The 18,233-nt window shown below is 37.1% G+C and overlaps 1 protein-coding gene across 1 annotated transcript; it reads right to left on the reverse strand.

Moving 5' to 3' along the window:
• Positions 1–2,917: 2,917 nt before the first annotated feature.
• Positions 2,918–11,834, reverse strand: LOC107192118 (mitochondrial inner membrane protease ATP23 homolog). The gene is made up of 6 exons (XM_015581313.1): positions 11,765–11,834; positions 10,764–10,925; positions 6,154–6,199; positions 5,871–5,952; positions 4,901–5,125; positions 2,918–3,115 (listed from the first exon to the last, which is right to left on the reverse strand). The coding sequence occupies exons 1-6, from the start codon at positions 11,832–11,834 to the stop codon at positions 2,918–2,920; spliced, it is 783 nt and encodes a 260-aa protein (XP_015436799.1).
• Positions 11,835–18,233: the final 6,399 nt, after the last annotated feature.

Here is an 18,233-nt window from a genome sequence, read left to right on the forward strand (position 1 = left end):
AATCACAGTACATAAGAAGATAAATATCGAAGCCAATGGTTCTCGAACATCTGTAACATACAAGGGATTAGTAACAAGAGAGGGGACACAACAATATGCACAGTAAATAGATTAATAATATGCACAGTAAATAAATTAACAATATTGTATTAACAATACAGTAAGTAAATAACAAGTTCCCGTATAACAATGGGTTAGTAACAAGAGAAAGGACGAGTAGGAGACGCGCGCCCACCCTCCGCGACGGCTCACGAGAAAGTGAGGAAGCTAACGCCGTTATGTATTGGGCGTACGCAGGTTTGTTTGTGTTGAATTGTTTTTGCCGGCTTGAACGACCTTCCTCCTTGAATGACCCAAACACCAGATGGTACGGCCAGGTACGCAACGTCACTAGCACGTTGGACCGACGGAGAGCACCGATATCGCGGCACGCTCTACCGTACTCTCTCGCTCGCACACTTCCCCCCATAGACCGCCGAAATTTTTCGGCACGCGTCAACACCGACGGAGAGCATCGATACCGCGGCTCGCTCGCTCGCACGCCGTGACGTCACCCGATTCCCGGAATCCCGCGGCTACGAGATGGCTCATTATGGTAAGGCTTCCCGCAAGGGAAATTGTAAGCCGCCGGCCAAAAACTGAAGCATCGGATATTTTTATTCTCATGAAATCATATAGATACACGTAATATGAATGGAATATATAACACTTCATTTGTGCTAATAATACTCAGAATTCATGCTTTATCGGTAACGTCGGGTATTGACACTAAAATGGTAACAGGGCTACGTAGCCTTATGAACGTGGGACAGAAAAAAGCATTGGATGATAGGTCTATTCTATACCTAGTCGGTGATAAAAGCTTCATTCATACTGGCACTTTTTTTAATTTATTTTTTGTTTGAGATTTCAAGTGAGAATAATTCCGGGTAGATAGTAATATCTGGTGAACTAAATTTAAAATTTACAAATTCGTAAAAAGGAATTAAGAAAAAGTAAATGTGCATTCGTCTTTTAACGTTACACATAATTTGCCTACATTTACGTTTCATTTATTAATCTCTTTAAATAACAAACGGCAGATAATAAAAAGTATGATTGTATTTGTTACGTCTTTTTTATTTATACGCAGTCTATTATACGCAGTTCCCTATGATGCATGCTGACCCACTTGTTTGGAGCTTCGTAGTACAAGCGTACGGCGTAGCCACCGCTAGCGCGGGAACTCGGCTGGCAAACTCGCGCTCTGATTGGTCGCGGTTTTTCGTTAATATCTCGGTAACGAAGCCTCAGATTACATTGTTGCTAAGGAAAAAGTTGTTCCAATTCACCTTCCGAGTGCTCCATTTCCGGGTCGGAGGACATTTTTGGGACACCCTGTATAGGTTTGTATGTATTATACCCTTGGGGGGGGGGCGGAGGCGGGTGTGCTTCCGGCTGCGTTTTTTGGTCTTTGTGTGTTGGGGGGAGGGAGGGGGCCTGGTTTTGTTGAGGGGTATGGTTGATTATGTTATTTGGTGGGTGTGTTGTAGGGTGTTGGTCCACGTTTTGGGTTATGCCTGCCGGTTTAATTGTGTTCGTTTGTTTTTGTGTATATTTCAATGTTGTTTACTTTTTTATGTTATATCTTCGCTTCCCTCCCCTTTCAGGTGTGGTGTGAGGGGTGGGGGGGGGTGTAGTGGGGGGTGCTTGTCTAGTGGTTATGTTCCCCCCAAATTTTAATACCTGCCTAACTGAAATTCACGTAACACTATGTTTTTAGCGATTCTTTAAATAAATTTCTATTTCAGTGTATATTTTAAAATTAATTCTTGTTTCCTTATACACTGTAAGCATATAATCATCAAGTTATTGTTCAGCTTGAAGAATTCTACATGTACTTCTTCAGCGGGTTTATATGATCCCAATACATTTGGCGTAAGTTCTCATGTGGCGTAATATATCTTAACACAGGAGTAGGGTTCAAGACTCTATTTGAACTTGTAACACATCTAATCTTTTCGTTACACTATCCACCAAGTGTTCAAAAGTCTATTTTAAATCTGGAAATTAATTACTTACCTTGAAACGGTTTCTTTCCTCTTTTAAAGGATTCTTTGACACCGCTTTGTCTGTCTTAGCAAACTGTTCCGTAGGCGACTTCCTTCCAGGAAGATATTGAGGTATCCCACCGCTGACGTCAATTTTGTGACGTGTGTAAACCATGTAGATTTTTTTTAACAAAAACGTCATTTATACTTTCAATAAACTACATTTTATCATTAAATATAACCCTTAAAATAATACAGTTAGTTAGATTAAAGCCATCGGTAGTCGTATGATGAATGAACTATTGCGTTGGTTTTCACGCTCTTTATATATTCGCTTGATTAAACAAGTTGTTTGTTTATTCTATTATATTATAAAAATCGGGCCCTGTTTGCAACATATGTCTTACACTCGTCACGAGAAGAACAATCTATAATATACAAAACAATAATGGAAATGTAAATAAAAGAAATTCATATTCTGATTGAACAGATCCCAACAATCCAGAGCTCCTTGTACTGATCTCAACTATACTTTTATCTAATTTTTAACATGCTTAGATAAAATTTCATTGGGAAAATTCGCTAATTCTTCGGTAAACCTCTCATAGAAACACTATGACTAACACAAATAAACGGCGGCAACTTTATGGCACTAATCCAGAGTTTATTCTGTATCATAAATATTATTGTATCATACAATAATATTCAATACATTGATTTTTTTATAAATTGATTAATTAAATTTACTCTAACAAAGCAGATTCAAGAAACAAACAAGAAAATTTGGAAAATACGTCAAGAATTGAAATGAAGTTTATAACCAATTCAATTTGGTTCTACTTGAAATAAAATTGTATCTATCACTGCATTAGTAGAAATAAGACTCACTAATCTGAATATCCATACAATGGACCTTCCATATAGGCTTTCTGCATATCCATGGAGTTTCTACGAAGCCGTCTTCCAATCGGTTCCAAGTCATTGTAACATTTATCAAAAACTCGCATCACAGCTGCTCGTGCCACATTCTCCGAAACCCGTCGCACAGCAAGTACGGATTTAATTGCCTTGTCCTTGACACAATTCTGAATAACAAATATTACGAACATGTATACTATACATATGTATATATCTATAATTACTTTCACACAAAGTAACTGAATGTAATTAAAATTAAAAGTATACAAGTGCAAATTATAAACAGTTGTATAATACAATTATCCGAACAGCTTCATATAAAGTGTCATAATTCGGATAAATAATACATTTCAATAAGACATATTTTATTCGATGTTTTTCGTTATAAATGAAGTACATATTGTAGGCATCGGCACGTGCCTTTGCTGTGCCGATGGTGGCTTGGGTAGGAACTGGCACGTGAACACGTGGATAAAAAGCCATTGTGTCACATATCGTGGTTGTGCCGCCAAGTTGTCGTTGAGACGCGGGCCGCCGATAGCGGCATGAAAAGCGGATAACGCTTCCGTGTGATCGACATCTACCGCCGATAACGATCCATCAAACGCGGAGGTCCTGCGTGAGAATGTGAGTGCGTGCGTGCGTGCGCATTTTATTTTTTCTAATTTTGTTTCTTTTATTTATTGCATTGCATTAAATTTATTGCGCTTTTATTTGAATTTTCACAACGTAAAAGAAGAGTATTAAGTTTTATTATTAAAAATTAGGTATGAATAATTTATTGAATGTTATTTCAAAACACTGGGACAGCTAAATTAATCACTAAAAAAAAAATTTCATCCAATAACTCTGTCAAATGAACGCTTTTAGAATTTTTAGATATTAATAAAAGCGCCGCTTTTTAAGCGGTAATAGGAGCAGTTGTAGAGCGACTCCGTTGTGAAATCGCTTTTGTTACTCGGAACGGTATCTGAGTTATGAACAACCGCTCCTGCACGAGCCGGTTTGCTTATTTTACGCTCCCTGGATTTCGGTAAGCGCCAGACAGGTAACCGGGACGCGCTTCTAAAACCCAAACGGTTGTAGTATGAATTCACAGATAGCAATTAACAGGGGGTAGCGCTTCGTAGAAAGTAACTGACGGTAGATACTTCGAGCGCTTCTGTTAAACGATTTGACGATTTGGACCCTAAACTGACTGGCGCTACTGCTTAAAGAGCGCTTACATACCGCTTCGCAACGAGCGCTTCGTTACTTTTCCATCCCTGGCCCTACCTCTATGATTCTGTGACAGAAAATGGCCTATGGGGAATTAATTAATCGGACCTGTATTCCATTTGCATACCTTCCGCGAAACTTCTTTCTAGCTCTCACATTAGTACAGTGCCGGATAGCACATGACACCGAATGACACCTTGAGGACGACTTAAAGACGTCTTAGACCTAAAATAGCCATAAAATGGGCGTCTTCAAGACGTCATGTGCTATCTGAGGCAGGACCCCTGTATCCGCAGATTCAATATCCGCGGTTTCACTTATCCGCAGTTGACCACGACTCGAAAAAATTGCGTTCAGATGTGCAATCTATCTCTAGTAAGTCTGCATAAAAGTCACACAAAATATTATCATAGGAATGTATAACATGTACATACATACAACATATAAGTATGTTTGTATGTATGTAGATTAACGTGCAAAATCGACTTCTGTTACAGTAAAAAGCGAAATTCTACAATTCTCAGTTTCCATTACCAGAAAATTGAATTTCAAAATAAAAATGCAATTGTTTTTATAGATTTATTAATAAATTTACCAATATCCCAAAATAACTATTTTTCCCTGCGGAAACCGAGAAGGTCAATGTCTATATCCGCGGAAGGCCTTGAAACCAATTTTCCGCGGCTGTGGGAGTCCTACTGTAAAATCTTGTAAAATTATGAAACGAACATTACCTGATGTGCTTCCTTAACATTAAAGGGAGAAGCATGTCCTTGCACCCATGCACTAAGAAAACTACAATGACATAGGTTTGCTGCTCTGATTTCCGTACAAGCTAGATGGTCTATGTTATTAACGTCCATATAGTTACGGCAGTAATCAAACATATGAATCATTTCATGACTTAAAACGCCTTGGACTAGTCCTTTAGATGGAGCAGTATTTTGACAAACTACGATCTAAAACAAACAAATTATTATACAAAGTATCTTCTTCCATTTGAAGTCTTAAAATATTTTCTTTGTTTTTAATGATACTGAAACTGACTAAACAGAGATTATTTTTTCGATTTCAATGTCATTGTCCTTTTTAAATGGAATGACCTATTTTTTGTAATCTCATTATTATGGCTCGACAGAAAAATGCAGTTGTGTTGACTTTAGACAAATATGTATTTTAAGAAATTATTTAATATATGGTGTTGTGTCTGGATATGCACCTAATAGTTACACCGTGAGATCATCCGAGCAGCTGCAGTTGCTCCGCTAAAGAATATTCGAATCAACAATTCGTGCCGAGCGAATAAGCAAAACTCGTGTCTTGTCGGGTGACCAAATATGTTCATCCCTACTATCTCATTTCAGACTAATACGACTTTATAAAAACCACGCGAATTGCCTGGGGAGGGGAATTATTTTGAGCAACAACCGCTGAATTCCTATTCTTTAAACACTCCCGAACCCAAAGTATTCCAAATTATGCGTTGGACCCTCGCAGACACAACAATAGAGACAATGTGTATCCTTCAGTAAATAATGATTATCAATGGACGAATATCAATATTTATTATTATGGTATTAACTTCAAAAAATTGGATCTTGAAAAAATACTCCAATGCAAGTTTTCATATCATTTAAAATACAAAGATATTAGAAATGCTCTAATCAGGTGAGACAATTTGTATATCAATTCATTAATATTTACCTGATTCAATTCTGGATCATATCCACCTGTGACTGATGTGTCGCACATTTCACAAGAAATATGACGGCGAATGTCAATTTCACTGTAAATAGAATTTCTATGTAAATATATTACACTTATTTCCTTTATTTATGTTTATGCTTACAGCATTGAATAAAAAAAAAGACATAAAACATGCAGTGTATTGCATTACCATTATATCAAGCAACAAGGTACAAAAAATGACACCTAATACTACAGCTATACCATAAAAACAGTCAAAAAGTAAATACTTGTTACATACCATCCTGAACTCTTTAATGCTGCCATCATAAGTTTAACTAGAGGACCTAAAATATTTAATTTAATTATTTCTAGACTTTAGTTGCAATAACATATTTTATGAGTGCAGAAAATTAAGTTTTTATAATTTAACGCTACAACTCCGCTTAAGTAAAAACAATATTGTTACATAAATATGGAGGTATATGCAATAAAATATAAATTTTTATAAAAGGGTATAGTAGGATAAGGGGGTCAAAGGTGTCCTTAGGCCGATTTGGACTTGCAATACACCATTCGATAGCTTGTCAAGAAAAAACAGTTTGTGTCAAGTTGCAACCCTCTATCTCGACCAGGAGGGTAGTAATAGGGAAAATTCAGCTTATTGGTTTTTCCTCCATTTTCCTTGTTTAATGACGCACAAGAATTCTGTAAAAATCTGATAGATAGTATTTATCGGGACGCGTGTTGGAGATTTTTTTGCAACTTTTCAGTTGGGTATCCTAGTTGTAAAAAATCAAAAATGATGAAAAATATTTTTTTCTTATTGAAGTTTTAACGGCACTACATTTATCCGTTCACAGTAACAACATATTATCATAAGTAATATCCTCAACTTTTTTGAGATTTTTGGGTAACGTGCGCCGTAGTTTGAAAAATCAAGAACCGATTTTTTCTGTAAGAAAGTAACTTATACTTTGAATTTTTGTATTTCCTCCAAATAATCATAACGATAGGTATTCTTAATATAAAGATTTTGTATGTATTTGGTATCAAAAAATACAAATAATCCTATCATTACTAGGGCACCTGGAAGAAGAAGCAACGAAATAAGAAAGAAGACTGTGGACGACAAACAGTCTCATTTGCTATAATCTATAAAGCTATAATCTACCCACAATGGTTGCAGATAAAGGCTTTCAAAATAAATTCCAAATATTCATTTAACGTAGAAAATTACAAACAATCCCGTAAAGGGAAAGATATGTAGCTAGAGAAACGATGCGATGAAAACTCTTCCAAAATTATTTTTGTACGTATTTTAGACTAAAAATATTTTAAACTATTTTTAAAGTGCTTGCAAATAAATACTGGTCATTGTCATTTAGCTAGAAAGTAAAAGAAATATAATTAATGTAATAAAAAAAAAGTTAGTCCAGGCGGGGCTTTAATCCGCGGTCGAGTTTGCAGCAGTTTCCCAGTCGGGCATTTATCCTCAGCGACATCGGTGGTTGTGGATTTATACCTAAATATTTTCACATAAAAGGGACATAGTCCATTGTCAAGCAGTTGTGTTAATTTAACTTTTTGCTTACATATTATTTTGCTGAATGTAGAAATACGTAAAATCATAGAATATACTTATTTAATAAAGGAAATACAAAAATTCAAGGTATAAGTTACTTTCTTACGGAAAAAATCGGTTTCTGATTTTTCAAACTACAGCGCACCTTACCCAAAAATCTGCAAAAAGTTGAGGATATTACTTATGATAATATGTTGCTACTGTGAAAGGATAAATGTAGTGCCCTTAAAACTGCAATAAGAAAAAAATATTTTTCACAACTAGGATACCCAACGGAAAAGTTGCAAAAAAATCTCCGATAAATACTATCTATCAGATTTTTTACAGAATTTTTGTGCGTCATTAAACAAGGAAAATGGAGGAAAAACCAATAAGCTGAATTTTCCCTATTACTACCCTCCTGGTCGAGATAGAGGGTTGCAACTTGACACAAACTGTTTTTTGTTGACAAGCTATCGAATGGTATATCACAAGTCCAAATCGGTCTTAGAGCACTTTTGACCCCCTTATCCTGCTATACCTTTTGAACTGTGTTGTTTTATTATGATGAATATTTTTGATAAAGAAAAAAGATTTTATATAATGTACATGGTCATTTAATTAAAAAAATAAGATAGAGAGATGTTTAATTAAAATGTACAAATAATTAATATATTGGACATTTATATACACATACTGAAAATAATATTTTTACAACACAATTGGTACTGTAATACCTCTATGAATTTTAGATAAGTTGATTATAAAAGTGATTTAGTTATTTATCTGTAAATTATTATCTTGATAAGATTCAATTTTTTCTTTTGTCATCATATGAATGATTTTTTTTACTACACTGTTCTTTAAAGTAACAAGACCATATTATTAATATGTATATTGACAAGATTTAAATGTTATTTCCATTTTATTTGATATAAATTACATGCATCCACTGAGGACATTAAATTAATGAACACATTAATATTTTAGAGATTTGAAGTATCCATAGCCCAACATCATACAGCTTTCACAGTTGTGACTTTTGGATATAATCTATGCCCATTTGTAATAAATACCCAAATGTTTTACAAGCAATGCAACTAGCCTCATCAGATTCACATAAATATTTGGAAACACGTTTCAGTTAAAGTTGATCAGAAATAGCACTATTATTTTAAAGTTATACAAATGTCACCAGTTGATTGTTAACAACAATTACACGATTATTCATATATGATGGCTTACTGAAATATACAGCTATATTTTGCTGTAACAATTTTTTAGTACAACATTGTGCAATAAATTGCTAATATGTGAATGGACACAATGTTTTTGATAATAGTGTAACCATGGACCCAGTCAGCCAAAGCTGCAAAGCCAAAGTTTGTCCACTGCCTGTTATAAAGTTATCGCTACAAGTTTGATGCAAGATTTGCTATAAATAACTTGCACGCACCTAGGCAGCAACATAGGCAACAAATTGGCAGCAACATATACAGCAAATTGGCTTGTGTAAATCTTGTTCCAGTTTTGCCCTCAATGTGACATAGGTCAGCTTACAAGAGTTGTTGCCAATTTGCTTTACCATTTTATTAGCTGGCGTTGCCTAAAAAACCCAAGTCAAATGTGGAAACAGACAGCTATAGTTTTTAGACAACTTTTGTCATTTATTGCTGGCAATTTGCTCAAAACTTGTACACAACTGATTATCAGGGGATAAATACTAAAATATACTATAGAATAAATATGCACATTCAAGAATTACAATATCCTACAAACAAAAAGTACAAACTGCAAATAATAGTGAACCATGTTTTATAGGTGAATATAATATCTACCACAAAAATATGACCATAACATATATACTACTTTTAGTCTCAATGTTTAGTACAACAGATTCCCTCTTATTCAGTCCTGCTTAAACCAGCCACTATTTCATTGACAAGTCCAATGAAAGAACAATGGATACGTTCTTTAAACATAATTCGAAATATGTACATACAAAATTTGCTAGGTCCTTCTGTATAACACACACAATGCTAAATGTACTTTTTAATGTATTGAACATTGTTTCAATTATTATTGATTTTATTTCTTATTTATATTAACTTTATAAATGATATTACCATGTATTTTCAGATAATTTGATCATTTGTTTACCCAGTTATAGTTCCTGTCTCATAGAGACTGATTGGGAGGGAGTCTACTGTAAATGCAATGCTACTGTAGAAAGGAATGAATACAAATCTGTGATTAGCTCCCTAACTGACAGATGGCTTTCTTCTTATTTATATTCATTCACATATTGCAATCAGTATTGCTCAATATATTGCAAGGATAACAATGCAATTCGTAAAGAAATCATAAATATATGAGACAATGTAGTAATATAAATATTCAAATGAATACCAACAACATGACACTATTCAATCTAACTCATATCTCATGAATTACTTACAACAAAATAATAAATATGGTTTCAATCGTGAAGAGTTAAATGTTCTCAATATTTTCAAAATTTTAAATTTTTATGGAAAAATTATAACTCAAATATTCTAAATTTACTTTGTATAGTGGCCAAATATTTTTGTGAATTTACTGTTTGTTTGTTTTCCTTATTGCTTAAATAACTTTATGTACTACATTATATTTCTTCTTTAGTCTGTTAAAATTTTCTTATAAAATGGCAGAACATAATTATTTGTAATCATTTTACTAAAAATACAAATGTAGGAATTATAATAAACATTCATACTTTATTTTAACTAAAATATTTTAGAAACAACATTAAAGAATAAAATTAAAATCTAAAAAACAATAATCTTATTCACAACTATGTAAGTGCATTGTGAATCAAAAGTTTCCTTAGAAATGAAACATTGCATTTCCTTCCATTGAGTTATTGATAATAAATGAAGTGTTAATTATGGTGTAAAAGATTTTTTTGATGTTATAAAGATCAATAGTATTTAGTTAAACTGAATTATATGAAATTCAATTCCTTTAAACACTTTTCTACATTTCATTCAAAAACATACTAACCATCTTTTGTCAATGTATTTTTATATACTATCAATTCAATCAAAGGTAATACAATATATTAGTTACAAAGGATTACTTCGTACTACAAAAAAATAATATCATTATAATATGAAATGCTATATTATATTATGTTATGTTTTTTCAGAAACTATCACAGGTGACCCCCAAATTTTGGTGTTATATGCCTCCACATAATTAAATAATTCATTTGTTATAAATATATTTAACACGTAACGTTTTTGAATAATTACAAAATTAGAAAAAATAATAAAATCCAAAATAAAAAACAAAAGTGAAAGACCTACTGTTTTTTATACACTTGTAAACATTTGATTCGCATTTCAACTTCGTAAGATCTTCTCGATTGTTGAAGCGACGAAATATATCGAACCAACTTTCGGATTTTGATTTTGATTTTGATCCTCTTCTTTCCGGATAGAGATCAGACAGATCGGACTCTTCACTTTCTATATTATTTACATTTGAAATTGGTTCCTTTTGATTTTTTTGTTCTTCTGTGTCTTCTACATTTGTAAAAGTCATAATGCTGTATATGAGTTTATGTAACCGATCGCAAAGTATAAACTAATTCAAGAATAAAGAACAAATACACTTTATGTTATAATTTTCGAATCGTTATATTATTGCTTTTGGCTCACTTTCAAAAGCCCACATTTACGTAAACAGTTTAGGTTAGCACCACGGATGACTATATAATACAGACTAGAGACCCTTTAATCAGAGTCATGAAATCACGTCTAAGAGTGGTATTCGCAGTCCGAATTTATGCTGAAAATCGTCTTAAGCATCTGCTTAAGTTCCCGTCTAAATAGATTACTGGTTATCGTTAGACGGGGACTTACGCAAATCCTTACGTCTATCTTAAGAATAAGTTTGGACTATGAACACCACCCAAGTCTGTGAACGCCATTTTTAGGAAAAGGTGTTATGAATGGCGGTGTGGTGGCGGTATATATAACGTTGTTTTGAAGAATTATACAATTGCTATTTTAGAAAAATGACTGCACGAAATTGTACCAATTCATCACAGAAAGGCTATACTATGAGAAATTGAAAATTACGTTATACAATTACATTCTAATTCAATTACACTGATGATTACAGTAATTAGTAATTTAATTAGTTGAAAATTTTGAATTATATACTCAATCAACGAAATCTGCAAAGCCAAATTTTGTCCAATGCCTTTTATAACATTATGGCTGCTAGTTTGATGCAACATTTACTATAAACAACTTGCGCGCATATTGGCAACAACATAGGCAGCAAATTGCCTCGCGCAAACTTTGTTCTGGTTTTACCCTCAATTTGTCATTGGTTATGTTGCAAGAGGTTCTGCCAATTTGCTGTACCATTTTGTCACCTGGCGTTGCTTGCAAAACCTAAGTCGAATACGGAAACAGATGGTTATGATTTTTTAGACAACTTTTATCATTTATTATTGGCAATTTGCTCGAAACTTGTACACAACTGGTTATCAGGGTAACGGAAATGTCATTGATGACGCTATTGCACTTGTATTTTTTTGTATACTCTCCATCATAATCCACAGCGTCTTTCTCGGAACTGTGAAAACATGACTTCGGGAATGACAACCGGTCACCGATTTGACTGCCGGTATCTATGCGAGACGTCGTTTAACCTTCCCTTTGTGGAGATGAGGTTAAGAAACGTCTCCGCGCTAAAAGAAAAAGGTCTGGAGTAGATCAACATGCCCGTCTTATGAATCAATATACAGGGTGTCCCAAAATATCTTCGACTCCCGGAAATGAGGGGTTCCTGGGTTGATTTGAAACAACTTTTTCCTTAACAAAAATATTATCCGACGCTGTGTTAACGAGACATTAACGAAAAACTCCGACCAATTAGAGCGCGAGTCTACCGGTCGAGTCCCCACGGTAGCGTTAGTTACCAACGTGTAGCTAATGTTACCGCAGAAGCTTGGCCGGCAGACTCGCGCTCTGATTGGTTGGAATTTTTCGGTAATATCTCGTTAACAAAGCTTCGGATAAAATTTTTGCTAAGGAAAAACTTGATCCAAATCATCTCAGGAATCCTTCAGTTCCGGGAGTCGAAGTTATTTTGGACACCTTGTATATATGTTGATACCACATGGTCTGTCGTTTAAGTAAAGGCAATTCTTCTAGCAAAGGACCCAATGTATCCTTAATAAAATTAGCGCAGATGTTGTCATTGAAATTTCCATTGATAAAACGAAGACCAATAATTTTATGACCTGTGATACAGCACCATACGTTTACAGACCATTGTCTCTGGTGTTCAACCGGCCGCAGCCAATGTGGATTTTTCGCTGCTCATAAATGCATGTTATGCGAATTAACATTCCTGTCATTTTTTAATGTTGCCCCATCAATAAATAAGACGGTATTAACAAATAACTCATTGTTTTGGATCTGATCTTTAGTCCATCGACAAAGTTCAACGCGATTCATGTAATCGTTCCCCTACAATTGTTAATGAACACTAACATGGTACAGATGAAATTTGTGCTGGAATAAAATGCGAAATACGCTCCTGCTACTAATGCCAGATTCGCGTTCATTTTGCCGTGAACTAATATGAGGATTTGTAGCCACTCTTGCAAGCACACTGATTTCATTTTTACGAATACTTAAACTACTGGAGTCGCGTCCATCTGCGGGGACTTCTCTTTCGAATCCGCCTGGAGTTGTAAATTCCAGGCTCGACCGTCGTGGTCGCGTACAGTTGCGACTGTTGCCCGCCAAATTAATATTAGGCAACTATTTCAATATTCTCTGGTGAGAAAAACGAATATAATTGATCGACCGTTGGAGCTGACGAATCGTGAGGTGAATGTTGTCGAATGAATTGAGTCCGTGTGACTCTTGTCGAAACGAGTGCGTGAATAATGTTCGAGTACGAGTGTTCGAATGCGGGTGTATGTCGTGTACGACTGATCGAATGCGAGTGAATGTTCGAATTTCGAGTGACGTCGCGCTTCCTCAAAGTTCGCTGAAGGCGTTACCAAAACTCGCCTCCTTATTGGTTATGCCCTGAAGGGGAAGGCAAATTTCTCGGTTTTTCCAAGCGACGTGGAGGTGGAAAACCTCTCCTTCAGGGCGAAGCGGACGTCAGGAAAATATCGCGCATGTGGTCACGGTGTGAGTTGACCGCGACGAATTTTCGAGTCTCTCAACGGTAGGGTTTATGACTGTATTGTCTGCGAGTCAGCGCGCCCCGGTAAGGCCCGGCGCGGATGGGTCCCAGGTTACCGAGCGCATGTGGCGGACTGCAGACCAAATTTTCGCTTTGTCTCTGATTCCCTTTGTCAACAAAATCGAAATTGCAAGGCGTCGGTCTTGAAAATATATAAACTGAAATAAGGAAATAAAATAATAAAAAATAATGGTACCGCCTGATTCTATAGCCGTCGTTTCGGTCTACGACGGAACAACTGGTTTGCCTAAGTTTATCGCACACATTTTTGAATGTTCGACACGAAGGCTGAGACCGATGTGGATATCACTCAGCATACAAGTTTTTTGCCATTACAGAATTTTGCTGTCATTCACCATAAATAAGAAGCATATCGATTTGCTCTTGAAACGAATACAACGTGCCCTGTTAAGTGATACGATACTACTTACACTTATCATGTTTATCTTATTCTGCAAACTTATTAAAGTGTCCTTCAAACAGTGTATATTTTCAGTGAAGTAAATCGTAATTATTATCGTTTTTCTCTACTTTCTGTGACCTTTAATATCAGACTAAGAGTTCACTGTCATCCAAATTAACCTGAATACGTGTCGGTTGGTCACCGACTTATTGTACCAGACTGCCATTGAACTGATGGCTGATGTAGTCATCATATCGGAACGCCACAAAATATTGGATCACTGAATCACGACAGGGGATCCAAATGTAGCCATATGGGTGACAAAAATAAACTGACTACAGCATAGCGAGGGTTCGGTGAGAAGCGCTAATGGCATTATAGCGGCCGTGATACACGGGACCATTGTAATCAGCTGCTATAAGTCTTCGACTGTTCCTTTCACTGCATATGAAGCGTACTTAGACGATCTCGAATCAATCCTCGACGACACCAGACATACTCCGGGAACGATAATTGGGGGTGATTTCAATGCAAAATCCCTTGCTTGGGGCTCAAGGCTTACTGACGAGAGAGGCGCGGCCCGATGTAACCTATTGGGGAAAAGAGGGTTGGTCGCGGGCCACTCGGAGGGCTTCTTCTCGTTTGAAAGGAAAGGTTCATGGTTGACTTTATCGCCACGGACGCCGTAACGGCGAGAAGACTAACAGTATCCAAGGTCCTTCACGACAGATAGGTATCTCTGAGACGTCTTTTTAGATGGCAAGGGGGAAAATAAGGTCGAAACAGGGGGATATAGCACCAAGGAGCTACATTGGAACCGGAATGTTTGGTACCCAAGATCTCTACACACAGGAACCTGAGAAGAAACTGGTGGTGGAATACAGACATAGCCGCAGCCAGAAAGGAAGCTAACCAATGGAGACGTAAACTAACTAGGACAAGGAAGACATACAAAGAAACCATGATTGAAGAAGCCAAGACTAAGTTTACATTACTATGTAAACAGCTGAGAAACCTAATCCTCAAACGTAAGGGCAAAGCTTGGTTAGACTTCTGTAACGACCTAAATAAGGATCCTTGGGGAATCTTTACAAAAAGATGATGGCGTCTATAAACCGCAGGACATCCGGCGGCCTGAACAGACAAGCTACAATAGGGATAATAAAAGGCCTGTTTAGGACCGGAAACCACCCCTCCACGGCTCCTCCCGTGGAAACCGACGATGATGTAGTCCCATCATAACCCCACAGGGGCTAAGTAAGGCAACGGAAAATTGGAAACACCTAAATGCAGGTGGCCCGGACTGGATCCCCAGTGGGGTCCCACGGACCCTCATATGAGAATTTCAACAGGATTTTATCCGAATATTCAGTACAACACTGGAAACAGGCAAAATCCCTAACGCCGGGAAGGAAGCCAGGTTGATCCTTCTAAGGAAATCAAGGAAACAACCCACCAACACGGGACCATACAGGCCCATATCCCTCGCCTCGCATGTGGCTAAACTATGGAAGTATATTATTGAGGATCGCGTCGAAAAGTTCATCGGTCCAAAAGGCATTTAATCCCAAAAATTTGGTTTTCGCCGTGGCATGTCGACCCTGATGGCACTTGACGAGGTCACGAGGCTGATGGAAACAGCCAGGGGGAGAAATAAACTCCTTTTCCTAGTCACGTTTAATATCAAGAATGCGTTCAATACCATCTCCCACGAACACATAATGGAAGAATCAACCAGAAGGCGCATCCCGATATATTTAGTTAAATGTATTTGCTCATTCCTCCACGGGAGGAAAATCATTGTACACCACCCAGAAGATAACATCGCGGTACACACGAGGGATGGGGTCCCACAGGATTCGGTGCTGAGGCCGCTACTATGGAACTTAGTCTACGACAATGTTATCAGGGTAGCGTCCATCCCAGGGATAACCCCAGTAGCATATGCAAACGACCTAGCATTGCTCATCACTGTCAATAACAGCCAAAAGGTCGCAGGGATCCTAAATTCAGTACTTAGGGGAATAACGCGCACTCTGAAGAAGGCGAGTATGGATCTCGCACAAGACAAAACAGATACCACGCTGTTAACGGTGAAAAGGGTCTATAAGAATCCAGCCATAGCGACCGACCAAGGGGAGATGACCCCCTAGACTGCGGTGAAATATCTAGGAGTCATCTTGGAACCCAGACGCACATGCAGTGCCCATATACAGTACATCACGAGAAAAGCTGATAGAAGCATGTGGGTTCTTGCCAGACTACACCCAAACGTAGGAAGACCTAAAGTCCCACGTTAGGAGACTGTACTACGGGATACGGGAATCCATAATATACTACGGGTCACACCTATGAGCTGACTCCTTCAGGTGGGGCACCAATGAGATCACCATTCGACGCAGTTATAAACGGCCTCCAATCAGGAGGATATCTGCTTACCGTGCCACTTAATACGAAGCACTATGCGTCGTATCAAGATGTTTTCCGGCAGAAATTGAGGTTAGGAGGAGAAGGGACATGTGCAACTTAAAAAACAAAAAACCAGAAAGAGCCATACTTACCTGTACACAAAATGTGCCCAGAACCCTAACAGAAGAGGAGGCTACAGAGAAGATTAAAATCGAGCACACGGAAGCGTGGCAGACAAGATGAATCAGAAGCACATCAAACTCATGGCTTCACAGATTCATCCCGGATTTAAAAAACTGGATACACCTGGAAGGAGAAATCACTCTGGACATTTACGGAGTACAATTGTTCACGGGCCATGTCTCCTTTGCAGTTTACCTCCATAAAGTTGGCAGGAGAGCAGCGCCCGCGTGCCAGCACGGCTAAAAACTTAATCTCGAAAATCACTAGTAGCACTGACGTCGTATGGAAAAACTTTCTAGAATACGCGAGAAAAGTTATTTCAGTAAAAATAGAAAAGGAAAACAAATACGTTTTCGAAGGGATCAGGAAAAGGGGACAAGACAATTTTGCTTTCCAATTTTTAATATTTCTTTCCACATATTTAGGCAACTAACTTTCTCATTATTTTCGAAATCATTTTTAACAATTATTGTTTCGTCAGGTTTGGGAAAATACTGAAAGTTCACAGTAGCGTCGAGACAAGCTTTGCTGTTGCACCCATATACACACCAATTATCTTGAGTTTTGTTTTTTTGGTGGAAACCGAATTCCCTATGTATCTTCTATTTTTTAAATGAAGTATTTAACATATCTAGCGTATTAAAACAAAGAATGTACTTCGAATGACCAAAAACGGTATTGACTCCGTATGTTACATGGGACGGTTACCCCGATTTAAGTGCTTTTAATTTTTGCCACCAGATCGGGTAGCTTCAACACTCATTTCCAATGTTAATATACTGGGTGAATCGCTCGCTGCCAGGGTCGAGAGGCAAGTTGCCTGCTTTGTCATTTAACTGCCGCAACTATAAACGTGTCAACGGTAGCTTACCGCTGCTGAGCAACCAATGTGTGTGACAAAGACAGAGCGAGAACTCTATCTGTCTCCGTCAAATACATAGACTGTTCAGTAGGAGTAGCTGGTAAGCCTCTCGACCCTAGTGACGAGCGAGTCACCTATACTTCGTCAGTGTGTACAATAAGGCTAACAACGAAACCAAAAATGACCTGGGATTTTCGGAGAATTGAAAAACTCTATGACACTACATAACACAAGCCCGTGTGCTCAAGCCGATGGTAGCCATTTCGAACACTTGTTGTAAAGATAAGCACTTGCATATCACTAGAATACAAAAATGGCTATAATTCGAGAACACAGTCGAATGGGCCACGTGTCTATATGAAATTTTTTCATTGTTTTCTGAAGTGGGGCTCACATGTTATGACACAATAAAAATCTATAGTTACAGTATCTGCCAAAATAACACGTTGTCTTTGGATAACACAAAACTAATGGATAAAAGCCTAAGACTTAAATTAAAAATTGTATCTTAGAAGTTTACAAGAAAATGATATCTCTTATATATGTAAAAAAATGTACACTCGCGTAATGTACTCAATAAAGCTCTCCTTTATTAACATTAGCGTAGTCACATTTGAGTGTTAAACGGCCTTAAAACTTATCACTCGCATCGCACCTGTTACGAGCCCGGGCCGTAGCAACGCGAGAGGCCGGTGAGTT

Source organism: Dufourea novaeangliae, unplaced genomic scaffold (assembly GCF_001272555.1).
Source record: "Dufourea novaeangliae isolate 0120121106 unplaced genomic scaffold, ASM127255v1 scaffold286, whole genome shotgun sequence".
Classification (NCBI taxonomy): domain Eukaryota; kingdom Metazoa; phylum Arthropoda; class Insecta; order Hymenoptera; family Halictidae; genus Dufourea; species Dufourea novaeangliae.